The 21,878-nt window shown below is 45.6% G+C and overlaps 1 protein-coding gene across 2 annotated transcripts in view; it reads right to left on the minus strand.

Moving 5' to 3' along the window:
- Positions 1–5,802, minus strand: part of ARSJ (arylsulfatase family member J) — a 139,448-nt gene extending 133,646 nt beyond the window's left edge. The window contains exon 1 of one of the 2 annotated variants that reach the window (XM_056565434.1): positions 1,049–1,129. In XM_056565434.1, coding sequence (XP_056421409.1) covers positions 1,049–1,071 — 23 coding nt within the window. In that variant the 5' untranslated portion in view covers positions 1,072–1,129. Of the gene's footprint in view, positions 1–1,048; positions 1,130–5,087 lie in introns of those variants that run through there. The other variant, XM_056565428.1, reaches the window with a different exon arrangement.
- Between the last annotated feature and the right edge of the window lie 16,076 nt (positions 5,803–21,878).

A 21,878-nucleotide genomic window follows, 5' to 3' on the forward strand; every position in this document is an offset into this window, starting at 1 on the left:
TACTCCCATGGTACTATGAACAATATCTAGTTCCTCCATTTGTTGCAAAACTGCATGCTAGGAGTTGTAGTTTAGCATCAGCTGGAGGCACACTGTTTGGAAAACACTGATATACTGTATCTGTCTGCTATCAAGTATAGAAGAACAAGTCCTAATAATGATAATCAGAAGGTGATTATTCATCATTCACAATGGCATCTATTTGTCAATGTATCTGTCCCCTACGTTAATATTGTAGCATTCCTTTGTAAAACAAACTAGTTACTTATGGCAGATTTTTGGTTAGCAAACCCACACGTTTCCTTGCATACATAAGAAGCATGCATGTGAAAACATGACATGAAGGCAGACCATGCAGCTTTAAGGGGGGCATGAAGACAAGGGTGGCCTTTGTTGGTTCCATCATTTTTGCTACTGGCTGGCAAAATAACCTGTGCAGGATTCCCCTTTGCATAGTTTCAAAGCAAGATGTAGAGCAGGCATAGACAACCTTCGGCACTGCAGACGTTTTGGACTACATCTCCCAGCATCATTAGAGTTGTAGTCCAAAACATATGCAGTGTTGAAGGTTGCCTATGCCTGATGTAGTGTATTGGCAAAGGGCATGCAGGGGGAAACAAGCCAAAGGCTCTTCTGTCTTCTGCTGAAAAGTGACACTTTTACCTTTGCTATATGGCCCACTTCTATGTAAACCCCTATATTTTGTGCTGCAGTCCTTCACTTTTATTAATGCTCTTTAAAGAGTGCCTTGTATTGCCATCTGGATCAAATATCACCATGCAAGACTTTTTTTTTTTTTTTTTTGAGCCACTGCATTTAAAAAAAGCTGAACTAGAGGTCTCCTATGATGTTAACAGTTATGGATAATGTATTTATATTAGTGTATTACCACAAAAACACAAGAATATGCTTTGTACTTGTAGCTGAGTTACAGTGGAAAACTTCTTCAAGATTCTAAAATGTGTATACTTCATGTCAGCCCTTCCTTGGCTCCTAGACATTTCTGCAGATTGCTAGACACTAGATGTAATTTATTGCACTCGGTTACCTAAAAGCTAATGAGCTCATCATGTACCATACTGAGCAGCAAGCGTTTCCTTTTCAGAAGTGCAGGGATCTAGTGGTGAATCAGAGTCTAGCTTTGCTCTGAAAACCTTATTCTCTGGAAGGAAAAAAAAAGAAGAAAAAACTAATATGCTGGCAAAGTTCTGCCACAGACCAATACGCAAAAAATAACCATATAAAATAGCTTTTAATTAGAAGGGGTAATAAAGTGCTTCTCTCAAATGGTTAGAATTACAGTAGACAAAACTCAATTTATTTACAGAGGAAGCTAGTGGAAACTGACTGTAGATATTCCCATCTACCTTCTCTTGGGGTCTGACCTCTAGGACCGCTGGCAACCCCAAGAACAGAATGCACAGTGAGGCCATGTTCACATGGCAAAATTCTGCAGGAACATTTCTCTTTGAAAATCCGCTGCATCAGAGTCCCATTGATTTCATTGGAATTCTGCTGCACTGTGCACAGATGTTTCTGCTGTGTAAATCCTGATTTTGGTATCCGCAGAAAGAATACAACACTTGGAAATGCATTGCCTACTATGGAGACAGCGCATTTTCGAGCAGTCCTAGCAATGGTATGTTCTGCCAGTGCCCGCTGTCCGAGGAATGTCCGGCCGGAAATTTTCTGGGGGGACGTTGCGCCGTGTAAACATAGCCATAGGCACATCAATCCACCCGTTAATTTTGCAGCACCCTTATGTTGGGTTCTCACATAGTATTTTGGTCAGTATTTGGATCTCATTTTGATTAATTTTCCCCCCCGTGGGCACTGGTGTCGCGGCGGTGGTAGTCGCCGCCCAGTGCTACGCCATTTTATGCTAGGGACATTAGGTACCCACTCTAAATAGGTGGCCTTGACGTGGCGAGTGGGCTTGTACTTTTTGATCAAAAATGTATACTAACAACCTGTTAGTTTTTGATATTATGCTGAGAAGCAATCAGATCATTATACAAGATTGTAGATGTGCACCATGTCTGTTTTTCTACCCGAATTCATTTTGATTAGTATCTTACCAAAACCAGGATTTGGCCTAAAACACAGAAAAAGGTACAAATATTTATATTATAGTTTCTCCCTCTTTCAGTTCCACTCCTGGGTTTGGCAACAATACTCACTAAAATAGGGACCAACATGAGGACAAAAATATTGACTAAAATATGTGTATTGGTTTCCACAGTTGGATATGCCATCACATCTTTAGGTGGAGAAACCTATTTAATCATTAGGGACAGGACTGGCCCTACAATGGGTCCCACTGGGTCCATTGGACCCAGATGGCACCTTCACTGGGGCAGCAAATTGACCTAGCCCATCATGGTGCCGCTCAGGGTATATGGAGTGGGCTCCTGACTCGAGCCCGCTCCATACCCGGTGACCCCTAGCTGTTTTTTCAGTAGCTGGGGGCCTCCGCTAATAGCTGGCATTCGGCGATCGACATAGCTGGCTATTAACCCCTTAGATTGCCGCTGTCAAAGCTGACAGTGGCTTCAAAAGGGATCTTTAAACCATCTCTGGTGTTTTAGTGGGGTGGATTGTTTAGTGGGGTGGCGAATGATTGCAGGAGGGCGATCCACTGTAGAGCTAGCCTTATCTCTCTTCCTCTGCTATCCATGGCTCTGTTATTGTGAGAGCCTGGCTGGACCAGGCTTTATCAATAGATTGCAGAGCACACAGATCAATGAAGTTTATTTCACTCAATGTCTTGTGCTGGCCCTGATTAGGGAGTCCTTTAAGCTCTGTAATGAATATTCTGCATTTGGTGATTCCCTAGCAATAGACATGGCTGCCACAGGTAAAAAATGTGGCAGCCATGTCTATTGGGGTGGTCCCTGACATACTGGCACAAGTATTGTTGATTTTACACCAGCACTTCCATTTGAACTTTTTTTTTTTTTTTTTTGCTACTTTTCTGGTGAACCGAGGAGAGTACAATACTGTCAAGAGAGACAAGTAGGCTCATTTATTAAAAAGTAAAAAAAATAATTTTATATATATATATATATATATATATATATCTGGGCTGACTTTATTTTTCATGTTGGGTATGTGTGCTCCAAATCAGGGGTTCTCAACCGTTGGTACACGTACCCCTAGGGGTATACCACCAGTTGTGCAGCAATAAGCAATGCGCTGACAAATACCGGCTATTTGTCAGCGCAGAGCGGGGAATGGCCACGGCAGCTCTCTGTAAAGTACTGCGGCCACAGCTCTGACCACGGCTAGTTTATGGGAGCTGCGTGGTTGCCAGGCAGATGTGTGATGTCCCCTGACGTTGCGCGGAGGTGTTGCACAGCGCAGGAGGATGTCACCCTTCTGTGCGGCCCCGCCAAAAGGGACTCTGGGAGCGCTGTATACTCGAACAGGCCGGGTAAAGTAAAAAAAAAAAAAAAAAAAAGTAAACACTAAGGGAGGGAGGGAGGGAGGAATGTTATTGTATGTATGCCTATATATAATATATATATATATATATATATATATATATATATATATATATATATATATAAGCCCAGGAGAGGATCGGAGGTGGGGATGGGGTTAGAGAAATAATGGCACAAGGGCATTAAGATGGAGGGGGGAGGGATAATGGTGCAAGGGAAAAAAGTTGGAGAGGGGAATAATGGCACAGGGGATTAAAATGGAGGGTGGTGGGATAATCGTTACCACCCCTCCATCTTAATCCCCCTGTGTCATAATTCCCCCCTCCCTCTGATCCCCTTTTGCCATTATACCTACCCCCCCCCTCCATCATAATTCCCTTGTGCTATTATTCCTCACTTCATGTTTATCCCCTTGTGCCATTATTCCCCCTCCCTATGATCCCCTTTTGCCATATCGGATAATAATAGCACAAGGGGATTAAGATAGAGGGGGAATATTGGCAACAGGGGATCAGAGGGAGGGGAGGAATAATGGCACAAGGGGGTTAAGTATTGCATTAGTATAAAGGTAAGAACACGCCATTATGAAAATAAGTAATTTTATTACTTTTTTTGTCCGCGGGTAATCCTCACGCGCAAGTTCTGCGTGAATTTATGTGCGAGGGGTACCCGCGGACATACTTTCACCCTTTGGGGATACAGTTGCGAAAAAGGTTGAGAACCATGTGTGCCACATTTAGTACCATAACTCTAGCCCAATCCAGAACAGACCAATTGTACATGTTGAAACAGTGGTCTCCAAACTGTGGCTCTTCAGCTGTTGCAAAACTAGTTTTTTTTTTAACAGCTGGAGGTCCACAGTTTAAAGACCACCATTCTAAAAGAATACTTCTATACTTCTAAAGCAGCAAAACCTGATCACTGTGACATCATTTCCATATTACTACATAACGGACCCCTCCCCCAACATATAGGACCTTCTCTTATTTCCCAATTGTCCCTATTTAGTGTTTATCAAAAGTTTGAGCCCATTAAAAAAAAATCATAATAATAATAATAATATATATATATATATATATATATATATATATATATATATATATGTCTTTTTTTTTTTTTTTTTTTTTTTACAAAATAACACTTTGCATGCAAGGTATTCCTGTATTACATTAAACATTTCTTAAATAAGTGGCAAATAGAAGCAATACAAGGATATCTAACATCTACTGAAAAAGGTCAGACTTGACTGTTCCCTATCCCATTTTGGCAGGCAGCTTCATTCTCTTGTATTGGTGTTAGAATGAAGAGGATCATTTCAATGTAACAAAGTGTCCCACAAATCAAACAACAAAGTAAACTATTTTGTAAACATGTGGTTATTATTGCTAAGGCATCTCCCAGTTGTTATTAAAGCTTGGCCATACCAATATGAGAGGAAGATTGTGTAACCAACCTGTGGCTCTGTGTGTGCCTGCTGTAAAACTACAAATACCAGCATGTCCAGCCTATTAAAGGATACATAGGTATGCTGAGATTTATAGTCCCAAAGAAGTGGATATCAACAGTTGTCCGATGTATTAGAAGGGACAGGAGGCTGGGAAGTTTGCAGGGCTGCTAGGGGTTGTCCCAGTTTTCAGTACTTACCTCCCAGTGATGAACTGACTCCTAGATGGTGAGCAGATGGGCTGCACATAGTAGTTCTCTAGTTTGACTCCTTCAGATGCTAGTTTGTCTAGTGTTGGGGTCCTGATCTCAGAGCCATGGTACCCAATGTCTCTATACCCTTGATCATCAGCCAGAATGAATATGATATGAGGCTGGCGTCCAATCTGCTCCTCCACATTTCCAGGCTCCCTTTCTTCTAGGCTTGAATTTCCTTTATCCCAGGACAGGTATCCATAGGTCATGATGCTCATCATAGAGAAGGCAGCCAGTGCCCCCAGCATTGTAGTGCAGCCCCCCTGTCCCATCCAGGACTACATCAGCGGTCAGTCCAGCATACAGCCATGTGCTGTCCTGTGGTCAGAGTGCTGCTGTCCATCTGGAGGTCTTCTCACCCCACCCCCAGCCCAGTTTTAGGTGAGTCACTCAGCCAGCTCCCTGCACTTCTGACACTTCCACAGCCCAGCAGCTCCACATGGACGCCTTTCTCCTCAGACACATAGCAGTGGAAGGAGTTCGCTTCCCTTGCACTTCCCAGCTGCACAGTTCTAGAGAGGAATGAACTCAGAGCATCTGGGAGTTTTTGGCAGTGCCCCCAAAGCAGTCACATATGCAGCATGTCCCATTCTTTCTGCCCATCCCAGTCCAGTAACCTATGGTGGAGAGATCCCCCCCCAGGCTAACCCCCATCAGGACCCCTTCATCTATCCCATACAGCCTGCAGACTGAACTCAATACAGTACAATGCCAGAGGGGAAGGAAAAGTCCCAGTTGAGACTTTGAGAGGGCAGAAAGTTTTAGGAACTTCTGATAGATGTCATCTATGCAGCCAATAACTAGTGTTAATACCTCCTCTCTCCAGTCCTCTCCTCCCTGTGCTGAATGACTGAGGTGTCAGGGGACCATGCTCCCCTTCCTGCTGTATAGGGAGGTGAGACTGAAGCCCCTCTGTATGAGAACCACAGTACAGTCTATCTGTTTGCTGAGGACAAAAGGCATCGGTGGAGTTTTCAGCACAGGAGCCCAACAAAAATGTCAAAATATCCCAGTAACTATACAATTCATTGTAGTAGTTTGATTTTGTATAAAATTAGCCCACAAATACAGTTTTTGTGAACCATATTGTTATTTATTTTTTGTTATATATGTATTTTTTGCATTCCACTGTTATATGCCATATTCGAATTCGCGATATTTCGTGAATATGAGGACGAATATTCGTCCCATATTCGTGAAATTCGAATATTGGTTATATTCGTAATGTTTTTTTTATTGCGAAATTTCACTATTGCGAATGCAAAATTAATAGTGGAATTTCGCTCGTCTGCGCATGCGCACTATAACATCATGCAAGGGACGTTGCTAGGGACGTTGCTAAGCTCTGACAACTGCGCTTGCAGAACTCTCATTGGCTCCCAGGCATAAGTAGGGCGGAATTTCCATTTGCATGCATAAACCTTTCGCCTCACGGTCTCATCCCTGGGTCTTTAATGAAATGATACAAGCATTGCGTTTATCGGTCGAAGGAGATCCCTACAATGTGCTCAGTTTATATAACAGTTTGAAAAAAAGATGAATATTCGTAATAGCGAATTTTAATCGCAAAATTCGTAATATTCGTGAATTTGCGAATATGGAATATTTGCGACGAATATTCGAATTGCGAATATTCGTGAGCAACACTATTATTCACTCTGTTGTAACTAATAGAGACTAGTGTTGCTCACGAATATTCAAAATTCTAATTTTAATTGCGAATATCGCATATTCATGAATTCGTGAATATTGCGAATATAGCACTATATATTCGCAATTACGAATATTCGCTTTTTTTTCTTCCCTTTGTTCGCAGTACACATCACAGTGATGTCTAGTGGTACACCCCCCGCACCTGAGAGCTTTGGCTCTCGCTCCCCACACCTCCAGCTATTGACTTGCCGTCTGCTGTATGGACACTTGGAATAAAGCATCATTTGGCAAATACTTCTCAGTGGGTGAGTGCAGCTTTTTTCAAGACTTCTGCTTTTCATGTTTTACACATCACAGTGATCACTGATCATCCCTCTCCGCTCTTCACATATGCGCATATTCGCGAATATTGAGCCCTCCCTTCTTTAATGGTATAGGGAACTAATGGGCTAGTGCAGTGGTCTCCAACCTGCGGACCTCCAGATGTTGCAAAACTACAACTCCCAGCATGCACGGACAGCCAATGTGCAAAAAAAAAACCCTGAATATAACGAATATGCAAATTTTGCGAATATATGATGAATATTCGTCCATATATTTGCGAAATATCATGAATTCGAATATGGCCTATGCCGCTCATCACTAATAGAGACACAGATGTCTCTACACATCAGATAAACATTGGCTGACCAGAGGATATGCCATAAATATCTGATAGGTGCAGGTTCCACCCCAGGGACATGCCCCTATCTCAAGCATGCATTCTTAGCTGTTTTCAAAACTTCCATAGGAGTAAGTGAAGAGAGCTGTGCTTCCAAGTGAAGCCACCTTTCCATTCACAGCAGCCACTTTAACATGAATTTTAGAGATAGGTATGGGTCCCCGAGATGCATAAAATGTCATTTAAGGATGTTAGACATAAGTATGGGTAAGAGGTGAACACTGTAATTGTCAAAGATTCATCATCTAATGCAGTGTTTCCCAACCTTCTTCGGGTCGGGGCACACCTCGAAAAAAAAAAAATTCCGCGGGGCACCGCTACAGAGGTTGACGAGCAAAAAAAAAAAAAAAAAGGGGGGGTAAATGGTAAAAAAAGGAATGCACTATATCTATTTATCAGTGGGTATGTAGTTTAAAGTGCTGCTTTATACAGCAACTCACCAATGATGTCTTCTCTAATTTGCAATGTTGTCTTCTCTTCTCCATCTGGTCCGGGCCATCATCACGATTTCTTCCACACACACAATTCTTCACCGTTAAACCTGCAAAACAAATCTATTAGGCGCTGAACTTTTTTTTAAATGGGTGACAGAGGGGTGTAGAAGAGTGTACATGGGTGACAGAGGGATGTAGAGGGGTGGACATGGGTGACAAAGGGGTTTAGAGGAGCGTACAGAGGGGTGTACAGGAGCGTACATGGGTGACAAAGGTGTAGAGGAGTGGACAGAGGAGTGTAGAGGAGCGTACATGGGTGAAAGGGGTGTAGAGGAGTGGACAGAGAGGTGTAGAGGAGTGGACAGAGGGGTGTAGAGGAGCATACATGGGTGACAGGGGTGTAGAGGAGTGTACATGGGTGACAGAGGGGTGTAGAGGAGTGTACATGGGTGACAGAGGGATGTAGAGGGGTGGACATGGGTGACAAAGGGGTTTAGAGGAGCGTACAGAGGGGTGTACAGGAGCGTACATGGGTGACAGAGGTGTAGAGGAGTGGACAGAGGAGTGTAGAGGAGCGTACATGGGTGAAAGGGGTGTAGAGGAGTGGACAGAGAGGTGTAGAGGAGTGGACAGAGGGGTGTAGAGGAGCATACATGGGTGACAGGGGTGTAGAGGAGTGTACATGGGTGACAGAGGGGTGTAGAGGAGCGTACATGGGTGATAGAGGGGTGTAGAGGAGTGGACAGAGGGGTGTAGAGGAGCGTACATGGGTGACGGTGTAGAGGAGTGGACAGAGAGGTGTAGAGGAGTGTACATGGGTGACAGAGGTGTAGAGGAGTGTACAGAGGGGTGTAGAGGAGCGTACATGGGTGACAGAGGTGTAGAGGAGTGTACAGGGGGGTGTAGAGGAGTGTACAGAGGGGTGTAGAGGAGCATACATGGGTGACAGGGGTGTAGAGGAGTGGAGAGAGGGGTGTAGAGGAGCAGACAGAGGGGTGCAGAGGAGTGTACATGGGTGACAGGGGTGTAGGAGTGTACAGAGGGGTGTAGAGGAGTGTACAGAGGGGTGTAGAGGAGTGGAGAGAGGGGTGTAGAGGAGCGTACATGGATGACGGTGTAGAGGAGTGGACAGAGAGGTGTAGAGGAGCAGACAGAGGGGTGCAGAGGAGCGTACATGGGTGACAGGGGTGTAGAGAAGCAGACATGGGTGACAGGGGTGTAGAGGAGTGTACAGAGGGGTGTAGAGGAGAGTACATGGGTGACAGAGGAGTGGACAGGGGGGTGTAGAGTAGTGGACAGAGGGATGTAGAGGAGTGGACAGAGAGGTGTAGAGGAGCAGACAGAGGGGTGCAGAGGAGCGTACATGGGTGACAGGGGTGTAGAGAAGCAGACATGGGTGACAGGGGTGTAGAGGAGTGGACAGAGGGGTGTAGAAGAGAGTACATGGGTGACAGAGGAGTGGACAGGGGGGTGTAGAGGAGTGTACAGAGGGGTGTAGAGGAGTGTACATGGGTGACAGGGGTGTAGAGAAGCAGACATGGGTGACAGGGGTGTAGAGTAGTGGACAGAGGGATGTAGAGGAGTGGACAGAGAGGTGTAGAGGAGCAGACAGGGGTGCAGAGGAGCATACATGGGTGACAGGGGTGTAGAGGAGTGTACAGAGGGGTGTAGAGGAGCGTACATGGGTGACAGTGGTGTAGAGGAGTGTACAGAGGGGTGTAGAGGAGTGTACATGGGTGACAGGGGTGTAGAGGAGTGTACATGGGTGACAGAGGGGTGTAGAGGAGTGTACATGGGTGACAGGGGTTCTACAGGAGTGTACAGAGGGGTGTAGAGGAGTGGAGAGAGGGGTGTAGAGGAGCGTACATGGGTGACAGGGGTGTAGAGGAGTGTACAGAGGGGTGTAGAGGAGCGTACATGGGTGACAGTGGTGTAGAGGAGTGTACAGAGGGGTGTAGAGGAGTGTACATGGGTGACAGGGGTGTAGAGGAGTGTACATGGGTGACAGAGGGGTGTAGAGGAGTGTACAGAGGGGTGTAGAGGAGTGGAGAGAGGGGTGTAGAGGAGTGGCGAGAGGTGTGTAGAGGAGCGTACAGAGGTGTGTAGAGGAGTGTACATGGGTGACAGGGATGTAGAGGAGTGTACAGAGGGGTGTAGAGGAGCGTACATGGGTGACAGGGGTGTAGAGGAGTGTACAGAGGGGTGTAGAGGAGTGTACATGGGTGACAGGGGTGTAGAGGAGTGGAGAGAGGGGTGTAGAGGAGTGTACATGGGTGACAGGGGTGTAGAGAAGCAGACATGGGTGACGGGTGTAGAGGAGTGGACAGGGGTGTAGAGGAGTGTACATGGGTGACGGGTGTAGAGGAGCGTACATGGGTGACGGGTGTAGAGGAGCGTACATGGGTGACAGGGGTGTAGAGGAGCGTACATGGGTGACGGGTGTAGAGGAGCGTACATGGGTGACGGGTTTAGAGGAGCGTACATGGGTGACGGGTGTAGAGGAGCGTACATGGGTGACGGGTGTAGAGGAGCGTACATGGGTGATGGGTGTAGAGGAGCGTACATGGGTGACAGGGGTGTAGAGGAGCGTACATGGGTGAAAGGGGTGTAGAGGAGCGTACATGGGTGACAGGGGTGTAGAGGAGCGTACATGGGTGACGGGTGTAGAGGAGAGTACATGGGTGACAGGGGTGTAGAGGAGCGTACATGGGTGACAGGGGTGTAGAGGAGTGGACAGAGAGGTTTAGAGGAGCGAACAGAGGGGTGTAGAGGAGCGTACATGGATGACAGGGGTGTAGAGGAGCAGACAGAGGGGTGTAGAGGAGCGTACATGGGTGACAAAGGGGTGTAGAGGAGTGGACAGAGGGGTTTAGAGGAGTGGACAGAGGGGTATAGAGGAGCGTACATGGGTGACAGGGGTGTAGAAGAGTGGACAGAGAGGTGTAGAGGAGTGGACATGGGTCGACAGGAGGGTGAACATGGATGACAGAGGGATTACAGAAGGGTGGACGGGGGTGACAGGGATGACAGGAGGGTGGACGGGGGTGGACATGGGTGATGGGGGGTGAACGGGAGTGAAAGGGATGACAGGAGGGTGGACAGGGGTGACAGGAGGGTGGTGGACAGGGGTGACAGGAGGGTGGTGGACAGGGGTGACAGGAGGGTGGATGAGGGTGAACATGGGTGACAGGAGGGTGGACGGGAGTGAAAGGGATGACAGGAGGGGGTGAACATGGGTGACAGGAGGGGGTGAACATGGGTGACAAGAAGGGGTGGACGGGAGTGAAAGGGATGACAGGAGGGTGAACATGGGTGTGAACAGGGGTGACAGGAGGGTGGTGAACATGGGTGACAGGAGGGTGAACATGGGTGACAGGAGGGTGGATGGGAGTGAAAGGGATGACAGGAGGGGGTGAACATGGGTGACAGGAGGGGGTGAACATGGGTGACAGGAGGGGGTGAACATGGGTGACAGGAGGGGGTGAACGGGAGTGAAAGGGATGACAGGAGGGTGAACATGGGTGACAGGAGGGGGGGGGCGGACTGGGTGACGGGGGTGTGGACATGGGTGACAGGGGGGGTGTGAACATGGGTGACGGGGGGTGGACATGGGTGATAGGGGGGGTGGACATGGGTGACAGGGGGGGTGGACATGGGTGACAGGGGGGGTGGACATGGGTGACAGGGGGGGTTGGACATGGGTGACAGGGGGGTGTGAACATGGGTGACAGGGCGGGTGTGAACATGGGTGACAGGGGGGGTGGACATGGGTGACAGGGGGGGGGGTGGACATGGGTGACAGGGGGCGTGGACATGGGTGACAGGGGGGGGTGGATATGGGTGACAGGGGGGGGTGGATATGGGTGACAGGGGGGGTGGACATGGGTGACAGGGGGGGTGTGAACATGGGTGACAGGGGGGGTGTGAACATGGGTGACAGGGCGGGTGTGAACATGGGTGACAGGGGGGGTGGACATGGATGACAGGGGGGGGTGGACATGGGTGACAGGGGGCGTGGACATGGGTGACAGGGGGGGTGGATATAGGTGACAGGGGGGTGGACATGGGTGACAGGGGGGATGGACATGGGTGACAGAGGGGGGTGGACATGGGTGACAGGGGGGGGTGGACATGGGTGACAGGGGGGGTATACGGTGGACCCGGGTGATGGCGGGGGGGGGGGGGGTTGGACAGGGTTGAGAAGGGGTAACAGAGGGGTGGAAAGGGTACAGTACCTTAAGCAAGCCGGTCCGCGCAGCTTTGCAGGTCCACGCCAGGCACGGGAGTCCGGCGCAGGTGAAGATCGTTCCGCCCCAGGGACCCATTTTCGGCCCACAGCACCGCAAGGTAGAAGGGGGACGCAGGGGACGCAATGGGGAGGGGGACGCAGGGGACGCAGTGGACGCAGTGGGGAGGGGGACGCTGTGTGCGCATTGCGCACGCAGGCTTCGCTTCCCTTCCCCCCTGCGCCGCCAGTCATAAGCGCGCAGGCCGGGGCGGGATATTTAAAAAAAAGAAAACATCACAGCAAAATCCCGCGGCACCACGGCCACTGGCGAACGGCACACACGTGTGCCGCGGCACCGCGGTTGGGAATCACTGATCTAATGCGTCTAGAGAGTCTCCTGGGCAGATTTCACAAGGATAGAACTGGGGTCAGTTTGGAAACCAGGATGACAGCTATCTAGAGGGTGATTTCCTTAGATAGGAGAATCCGGCAGGCTTATACTTGGTTGTATTTCACTGATTGTTACGACATTTCCCAAATATTTCATTTATTATTAAATTCCTTTTGCTGTAAAGGACATTTCTCATATCCCTTCTCATGTCATGCTATACTAGGTGATAACAACCTATGGTGTGAAACAGCTGGTGTGTCTCCTAATTGTAGCCATAAACTTAGAAATTCCAGAGATAACCCAGAAAGATTCCTTTAAACACAGGCATGCCTTACCCAAAAAAACATAACTATGTAAAAAGGCTAAGTTGAAATGTTATGCATACTATGGGTGCAAGCTATCATTCCCTGGTACAGCACAGAGTGCCAGATTTCTTTACACAAGATGGGGCATGCGCAATAAATTTGTGCAATTTTGCTATTCTGCATTAACACAAGGAATTATTAATTTCCCCCTATGTATGTAAAATCACATTTTAAACAGGAAAGTCCTTTTATAGTATTTAATTATGTACTCATCTATTTGGGCTGTGTAACAATTATAAATAAAGGGGTATTCTTAGCGTGTTAGTGTGGCTGTCAGTATTGCCGTCTTTGCAAAACTAGTAGGTATGTGGGGTCTACAATGAAGTACAATGAGGGTGCTATCTCTGTGCTGTAAAAGTACAACCTACAACCACTATCGAGAAGCACACCCAAAAATGACAATGAAATGAATATAAAAAATGTATTAAACAATAAATGCAAGGGAACAAGCCATTTAAAAACACTAAAAAAGACTCATGAGCACCACAAATATAAAATATGGTAACGTTGCTCTCTGTGCTGAACAATACCTTGTGCCAAAAGTCCTGTATATAACAAATAATAGTGTATGTCAATTGCACATAGGCATATACACAGATGGCCCTGTCTAGTATAACAGAGCTCACAATCTAAGGTTTCTGAAGTTAAAGGAGTACTCTAGTGCAGAGTATTCCTGCTCCATTCTGCCCGGGCTGCAAAATAAATGAAAATGAACCCTCACTCACCTCCCTGGGTTCCCGCGGAGCGCCACTACAGCTGATCGGTCCTCCGGTCCATCCTCTTCATACTTCCGGGTGTAACGAAGCGTCACATGGCGCTTAGCCTATCGCCGGCCGCCGCGATGTTCAGCCTCGGCCGGCGATAGGCTGAGCGCTATGTGATGCTTCGTTACACCCGGAAGTATGAAAGAGATGCACCGGAGGACCGATCAGCTGTAGTGGCGCTCCGCGGGAACCCAGGGAGGTGAGTGATGGTTCATTTTCATTTATTTTGCAGCCCAGGCAGAACGGAGCAGGAATACTCCTTTAAAGATCATAAAGAAATTCATACAGTGAGGTCTATGAGATATGAGCTTGGTAGGCTGAGTCCTCTGGTTTGCTGCAGGTCAGCTTTCCAGTGATGTGTAATACTGATCATCTGTCCAGGACAGGGTGGATATGCTTTTGTCCTGAGTATAATCCAGTTTTTACAGTTGGCAGCCAGTTGTTCTAATAAGAAGAATGTGTAAAGGTGTAAAGATAATAACTGTCAAGTTGGATCCTTCCATAGATTTTGGTAACTTGTTTTGATATATTGGTATTGTTTAGTGCTATAAGTAGGGATGAGTGAATCGAATCTGACGAATCAGAATTCGTTCCGAATTTCAGGAAAAATTCAATTTGCAACGAATGTGAATATTGCTGTGACTTGACCGTGCAAATCGTTTCATTAGACTCCACTTAGTGCGGTCCAGGCTCCAGGGCATCTAAAATCACAGGTCCACATGTGAGGACATGGGGTAAGGAATCCTGGGAAGGCGGGTAGATGGGATATTGGGGTGGGGGCACAATTTTCTGTTCTCGCCTCAGGAGCAAAAAGATCTAGCTACAGCTCTGTCTGTAATGCACCTCATGTAAAAATGTTTAGCACTTATCTGATCGCTGTTATAAGAGCCTTGTAGTTTGCAGACTTTGTTTAAAGATGTTTTATAATTTATGAAAAGTGACTTGTAAATTTCATAAATAATCATAATTTAACATTTTAATAGGCTATAGATATATAAACACTTATCTACATAAATAAAAAGCTACACAGCTTGTGAACAGGATTGTGAATGTGGGGGATTCGTAGGTTAGCTTGGATATGAAGAGTGCTGTAGAAGTGACACGAATGTGAAGAAATTCTTACAAAAACATCATAGATGTCCATAGCCATTAAATCATTTAATTAAAGAGGTTTTCCACCATAAGGTGATTTTAGTACGTACCTGGCAGACAGTAATGGACATGCTTAGGAAGGATCTGTGCTTGTCTTGGGGCTAAATGGCTATGTCATGGGATTACCATAACACTGTAGCTAGCTTTTTGTGAAGTTGTATTTCCTGTTTGACTTTTCTTTTTTTTACTACAAATCCCACATTTCCATTTTCCTCCCTCCCACACATCAGCCACCCCACCTATTGAAACATAAATGAGCTGCATCCATCAAAAGACTTTTGTGTGGTGACCACAGGGTGTTGCAGTGTAGGTTGTGGGATCTGATGGAATTATCCCAGGGGGCAAGATGTTGTTAACCCCTAGTGTTCGTGACGCCAGGATGTGGTTGTTTTGGTATAGGGCACCGCTGACAACCAGTCCAAAAAAAGCATGCAATGAATGAAGGTCCACAGCAAGGATTTGAAGCAACATGAACTTTTACTTAGAATAGGTGGATAACAGTCTTTACAATTAGGCAGTTTCCACAGAGGTAACCGGGACACAGGGAATCTCTCAGGCTTGATTGGACTTGTAGTTATTGTGATAATGCAGCAGGCCACTGTGCTACTAGTTTTACTTTAGCTGGGTAGTAGTCACTTGATTTGTAGAAGTAGTTTTGACTTACAGTTCAGAAGTGGCTGCTGGTCTTTAGGCTTTGATCTAGCTGAGAGGAACTTGGATAGTACAGGACTTAGTGCTTTCCTTGATTGCCAGGAACTAAGAGAGTGCAGGAACAAGAGAGTGAGACTAGAGACTACAGCCCCTTATATACTAGGGGGCTGGACTAAAGCCCATTGGTAGCTAGTTGGCCGGGTACATGTGCCCTTGGAACTCTGGGTATATCATGTGACTGCAGGTCACATGACCAAAGAAGGTCCTATACATTTTATACAACCTGTACAACTTTATACATAATGACATTCTCAGTAGAACACAATAAATGTACATAGTGAATATACAATGCATTAAACACCATATAACCTAGGGGTAACCCTGCAAAAGAGCCCTGTGGACCTTAGGGACTCTTCCTGAGGGGACTTAAGGACTGTACAGAACTATGTTCTGTACCGGGACACCACATGTGGTTTTTAATCAGGGTGCCTACAGCTGTTGCATTAGTTGCAGATTGATCCCTCTCCCACCAAGCGATCCCTCCACCCATTGAAGCAGACAGGCTCCCTGTCATCTGCTGACTAGTGAGGTCAGGTCTCTGTCGCATTGCAAGCTGGGAAGAATCCGAGATGACAGTCATTTTGTATGCTGTTAAAAATAAATATTGGGGTTAAAATCAGAGAAGAATTGTGAGAAAACCGTCACACACAGATACAGACACTATATTATGAACTACACTAACTTTAAAGCCCCTGTAGCATAGTCAAATAAAAAAAATTCCTGGAATACCTCTTTAACCCCCTAACGATGCAGGATGTAAATGTACATCCTGGTTAGGTGGTACTTAACGCACCAGTACGTATATTTACGTCCTAAGCATAACCGCGGGCATCGGAGCGATGCCCGGATCATGCGCGGCAGGTCCCGGCTGTTGATCGCAGCCAGAGACCCGCCGGTAATTGCAGACACCCGCAATCCCGCGGATGTCCGCCATTAACCCCTCAGATGCCGTGATCAATACCGATCACGACATCTGCAGGATCGCGGTCACTTAATTGGATGATCGGATCACCCGCAGCGCTGCTGCGATCCGATCATCCAGCACGGCAGCCGGAGGTCCCCTCACCTGCCTCCGCTGCCTTCCGGGAGTCTTCTGCTCTGATCTGCCTTCCCGCAGACCAGAGCAGAAGATGACCGATAACCCTGATCAATGCTATGTCCTATACATAGCACTGAACAGGATTAGCAATCGAATGATTGCTTTAAATAGTCCCCTATGGGGACTATTAAAGTGTAAAAATAAAAGTAAAAAAGTGAAAAAATAAAGTAAAAAAAAATGTGAAAAACCCCCTCCCCCAATAAAAACGTAAATTGCCCCATTTTCCCTATTTCACCCCCAAAAAGTGTTAAAAAAATATTTTATATACATATTTGGTATCGCCGCGTGCGTAAATATCTGAACTATTAAATTAAAATGTTAATGATATGGTACGGTGAATGGCGGGAACGATAAACAAGTCCAAACAAGCTGCTTTTTTATAACATTTTATTCAAAAAAAATTTATAAAAAATGTATTAAAAGTTTTATATAAGCAAATATGATATCAATAAAAAGTACAGATCACAGCGCAAAAAATTAACCCTCATACCGGCGCTTATACGGAAAATTGAAAAAGTTATAGGTCAAAATAGGGGGATCTTAAACGTACTAATTTGGTTAAAAAGTTTGTGATCTGTTTTAAGCACAACAGTAATAGAAAAGTATGTTATCACAGGCATGGGTATCATTTTAATCATATTGACCCAAAGAACAAAGAGCACATGTCACTTTTACTGTAAATTGTACGGTGTGAAAACGAAACCTTCCAAAATTAGCAAAATTGCAGTTTTCTTTTTAATTTCCCCACACAAATAGTATTTTTTTGGTTGCGCCATATATTTTGTAGTAAAGTTAGTGATGGCATTACAACGGACAACTGGTCGCGCAAAAAACAAGCCCTCCTACTAGTCTGTGGATGAAAATATAAAAGAGTTATGATTTTTTTAAGGCGAGGAAGAAAAAATAACGTAAAAATTAAATTTTTGGCGTCCTTAAGGCCAAAATGGGCTGAGTCCTTAACCCCTTAACCACTGTCACTTTAAACATTAATAACTCTGGAATGCTTTTAGTTATCATTCTGATTCCAAGATTGTTTTTTGTGACATATTCTACTTTAACATAGTGGTAACATTTTGCGGTAACTTGCATCCTTTCTTGGAGAAAAATCCCAAAATTTGATGAAAAATGTGAAAATTTTGCATTTTTCGAACTTTGAAGCTCTCTGCTTGTAAGGAAAATGGATATTCCAAATAGTTTTTATTTTTATTCACATTTCCAATATGTCTACTTTATGTTTGCATCATAAAATTGACGTGTTTTTACTTTTGGAAGACACCAGAGGGCTTCAAAGTTCAGCAGCAATTTTCAAATTTTTCACAAAATTTTGAAACTCGCTTTTTTTCAGGGACCAGTTCAGGTTTGAAGTGGATTTGAAGGGTCTTCATATTAGAAATACCCCACAAATGACCCCATTATAAAAACTACACCCCCCAAAGTATTCAAAATGACATTCAGTAAGCGTTTTAACCCTTTAGGTGTTTCACAGGAATAGCAGCAAAGTGAAGGAGAAAATTCACAATCTTAATTTTTTACACTCTCATGTTCTTGTAGACCCAATTTTTTAATTTTTACAAGGGCTAAAAGGAGAAAATTTATACTTATATCTATCTTATAATTGTCTATGTAAAGTGTTCGGCGGGCGCAATAGAGGGCTCAGAAGCGAAGGAGCGACAAGGGGATTTTGGAGAGTATGTTTTTCTGAAATGGTTTTTGGGGGGGCATGTTGCATTTAGGAAGCCCCTATGGTGCCAGAACAGCAAAAAAAATAAAAAACACATGGCATACCATTATGGAAACTAGACCCCTTGAGGAACGTAACAAGAAATAAAGTGAGCCTTAATACCCCACAGGTGTTTTACGACTTTTGCATACGTAAAAAAATAAATAAAAAAAATTCACAAAAATGTGTTTCCCCCCAAATTTCACATTTTTGCAAGGGTTAATAGCAGAAAATACCCCCCAAAATTTGTAACCCCATCTCTTCTGAGTATGGAGGTACCCCATAAGTTGTCCTGAAGTGCACTAAGGGCGAACTACAATGCTCAGAAGAGAAGGAGTCATATTTGGCTTTTTGAGACCAAATTTTGCTCGGGGGGCATGTCGCATTTAGGAAGCCCCTATGGTGCCGGCACAGCAAAAAAAAAAAAAACACATGGCATACCATTTTGGAAACTAGACCCCTCGGTGAACGTAACAAGTGGTTAAGTGAACCTTTATACCCCACAGGTGTTTCACGACTTTTGCTAAAATGCTTGTTTTCCCAAAAATTTTACATTTCTAAAAAGGGTAAAAGCAGAAAATACCCCCCAAAATTTGTAACACAATTTCTCCCGAGTACGGCAATGCCCCATATGTGACCCTAAACTGTTGCCTTGAAATACGACAGGGCTCCAAAGTGAGAGCGCCATGCCCATTTGAGGCCTAAATTAGGGATTGTATAGGGGTGGACATAGGGGTATTCTACGCCAGTGATTCCCAAACAGGATGCCTCCAGCTGTTGTAAAACTCCCAGCATGCTTGGACAATCATGGCTGTCCGGCAATACTGGGAGTAGTTGTTTTGCAACAGCTGGAGGCTCCGTTTTGGAAACAGTGGCGTACCAGACGTTTTTCATTTTTATTGGGGAGGGGAGGGGGGCTGTATAGAGGTATGTGTATATGTAGTGTTTTTTTACTTTTTATTTTATTTTTTGTTAGTGTAGTGTTTTTAGGGTACAGTCACACGGGCGGGGGTTCACAGTAGTTTCTTGCTGGCAGTTTGAGCTGCGCAGCTAGAACTTGCAGCCGGATACTTACTGTAAACCTCCGCCCATGTGAGTGTACCCTGTACATTCACATTGGAGGGGGGACGGGGGACATCCAGCTGTTGCAAAACTACAACTCCCAGCATGCGCTGACAGACTGTACATGCTGAGAGTTTTAGTTTAGCAACAGCTGTAGGCACACTGGTTATGTATCACTGAGTTTGTGACCTTACTCAGTGCTTCACAACCAGTGTGCCTCCAGCTGTTGCAAAACTACAATTCCCAGCATGTACGGTGCATGGTGTACGGTGACTGCTGAGAGTTGTAGTTTGCAACAGCTGGTGGCACACCGGTCGTCAAACACTGAGTTAGGTAAAAAGAAACTCAGTGTTTCACAACCAGTGTGCCTTCAGCTGTTGCAAAACTACAACTCTCAGCAGTCACCGACAGCCAACGGGCATGCTGGGAGTTGTAGTTATGCAACCAGCAGATGCACCACTACAACTCCCAGCATGCACTTTAGCTGTTTGTGCAAGCTGGGAGTTTGTAGTTATACAACAGCTGAAGGTACACTTTTCCATAGAAAAAATGTGCCTCCAGCTGTTGCAAAACCATAAGTCCCAGCATGCCCATAAGGGAATGCTGGGAGTTGTGGTTGTCTGCCTCCTGCTGTTGCATAACTTCAGCTCCCAGCATGCCCTTTTTGCATGCTGGGAGCTGTTGCTAAGCAACAGCAGGAGGCTGTCACTCACCTCCTGCTGCTGCTCCGCTTCAGGTCAGTCCCTCGCCACGGCCGTCGCTCCTGGGGCCCCGATCCCTACAGGGACGCCGGGGATCGGGGTCCCCAGCACCCGGGGTCTTCCTACCGCACTTGCTCACGTCCTCCGGAAGAGGGGCGGAGCGGGTTGCGGGAATGACACCCGCAGCAGGCGCCCTGATTGGTCGGCCGGTAATCTGGCCGACGAATCAGGGCGATCGTGAGGTGGCACCAGTGCCACCTCACCCCTGCTGGCTGTGGCTGTTACTGGAGACCCGATTGACCTGGAATCGCCGCAGATCGCTGGACTGAATTGTCCAGCGATCTGCGGCCTTCGCCGACATGGGGGGGCATAATGACCCCCCTGGGCGATATGCCGGGATGCCTGCTGAACGATTTCAGCAGGCATCCGGCTCCGGTCCCCAACCGGCTAGCCTTGGGGACCGGAATTCCCACGGGCGTATGGATACGCCCTGCGTCCTTAAGGACTCGGAAAGCAGGGCGTATCCATACGCCCTGCGTCCTGAAGAGGTTAAGGGGTTAAAGTGCTGATTTGAAGTGATTAAGGGGTTAAAGTGCTAATTGAGGTTTGAGTTTATAATATGAAAGTGTCCAAAACATTTTATCGTGTTTCATTCAGGCTTCAGTTTTCGAGAACTTTTGTAGTTTGAAGACTTTGTTTAACCCCTTAAGGACCAAGGGTTTTTCTGTTTTTGCACTTTAGTTTTTTCCTCTTCACGTTTTAAAAATCATAACCCTTTCAATTTTGCGCCTAAAAATCCATATGATGGCTTATTTTTTGCGCCACCAATTTTACTTTGCAGTGACATCAGTCATTTTACCCAAAAATCTACAGCGAAATGGAAAAAAAAAAAACATTGTGCGACGAAATTGAAGAAAAAACGTCATTTTGTAAATTTTGGGGGCTTCTGTTTCTACGCAGTACATTTTTCGGTAAAAATGACACCTTCTCTTTATTCTGTAGGTCCATACGATTAAAATGATACCCTACTTATACAGGTTTGTTTTTGTCGTACTTCTGTAAAAAATCATAACTACATGCAGAAAAATTTATATGTTTAAAATTGTAATCTTCTGACCCCTATAACTTTTTTATTCTTCTGCATATGGGGCGGTATGAGGGCTAATTTTTTGCGCCGTAATCTGAAGTTTTTAGCGGTACCATTTTTGTATTGATCGAACTTTTTGATCGCTTTTTATTCATTTTTTCATGATATAAAAAGTGACCAAAAATATGTCATTTTGGACTTTGGATTTTTTTGTGCGTACGCCATTGACCGTGCGGTTTAATTAATGATATATTTTTATAGTTCGGACATTTACGCACGCGGCGATACCACATATGTTTATATTTATTTTTATTTACATGTTTTTTTTTATGGGAAAAGGGGGATGAATTGAACTTTTATTAAGGAAAGGGTTAAATCACATTCATTAACTTTTTTTTTACACTTTTTTTTGCAGTGTTAAAGCTCCCATAGGGACCTATAACACTGCACACACTGATTGCCAGCACTGTTCACTGCAAAGCCATAGCTTTGCTGTCACGATGCCGGCTGGCAGGTAGTGGATCCTCTGTGCCAGAGAGGGATTGGCGTGGACCGTGCTAGTGGACCGGTTCTAAGCCACTACTGGTTTTCACCAGAGCCCGCCGCAAAGCGGGATGGTCTTGCTGCGGCGGTAGTGACCAGGTCGTAT

This window comes from Hyla sarda, chromosome 1 (genome assembly GCF_029499605.1).
Source record: "Hyla sarda isolate aHylSar1 chromosome 1, aHylSar1.hap1, whole genome shotgun sequence".
Taxonomy (NCBI): domain Eukaryota; kingdom Metazoa; phylum Chordata; class Amphibia; order Anura; family Hylidae; genus Hyla; species Hyla sarda.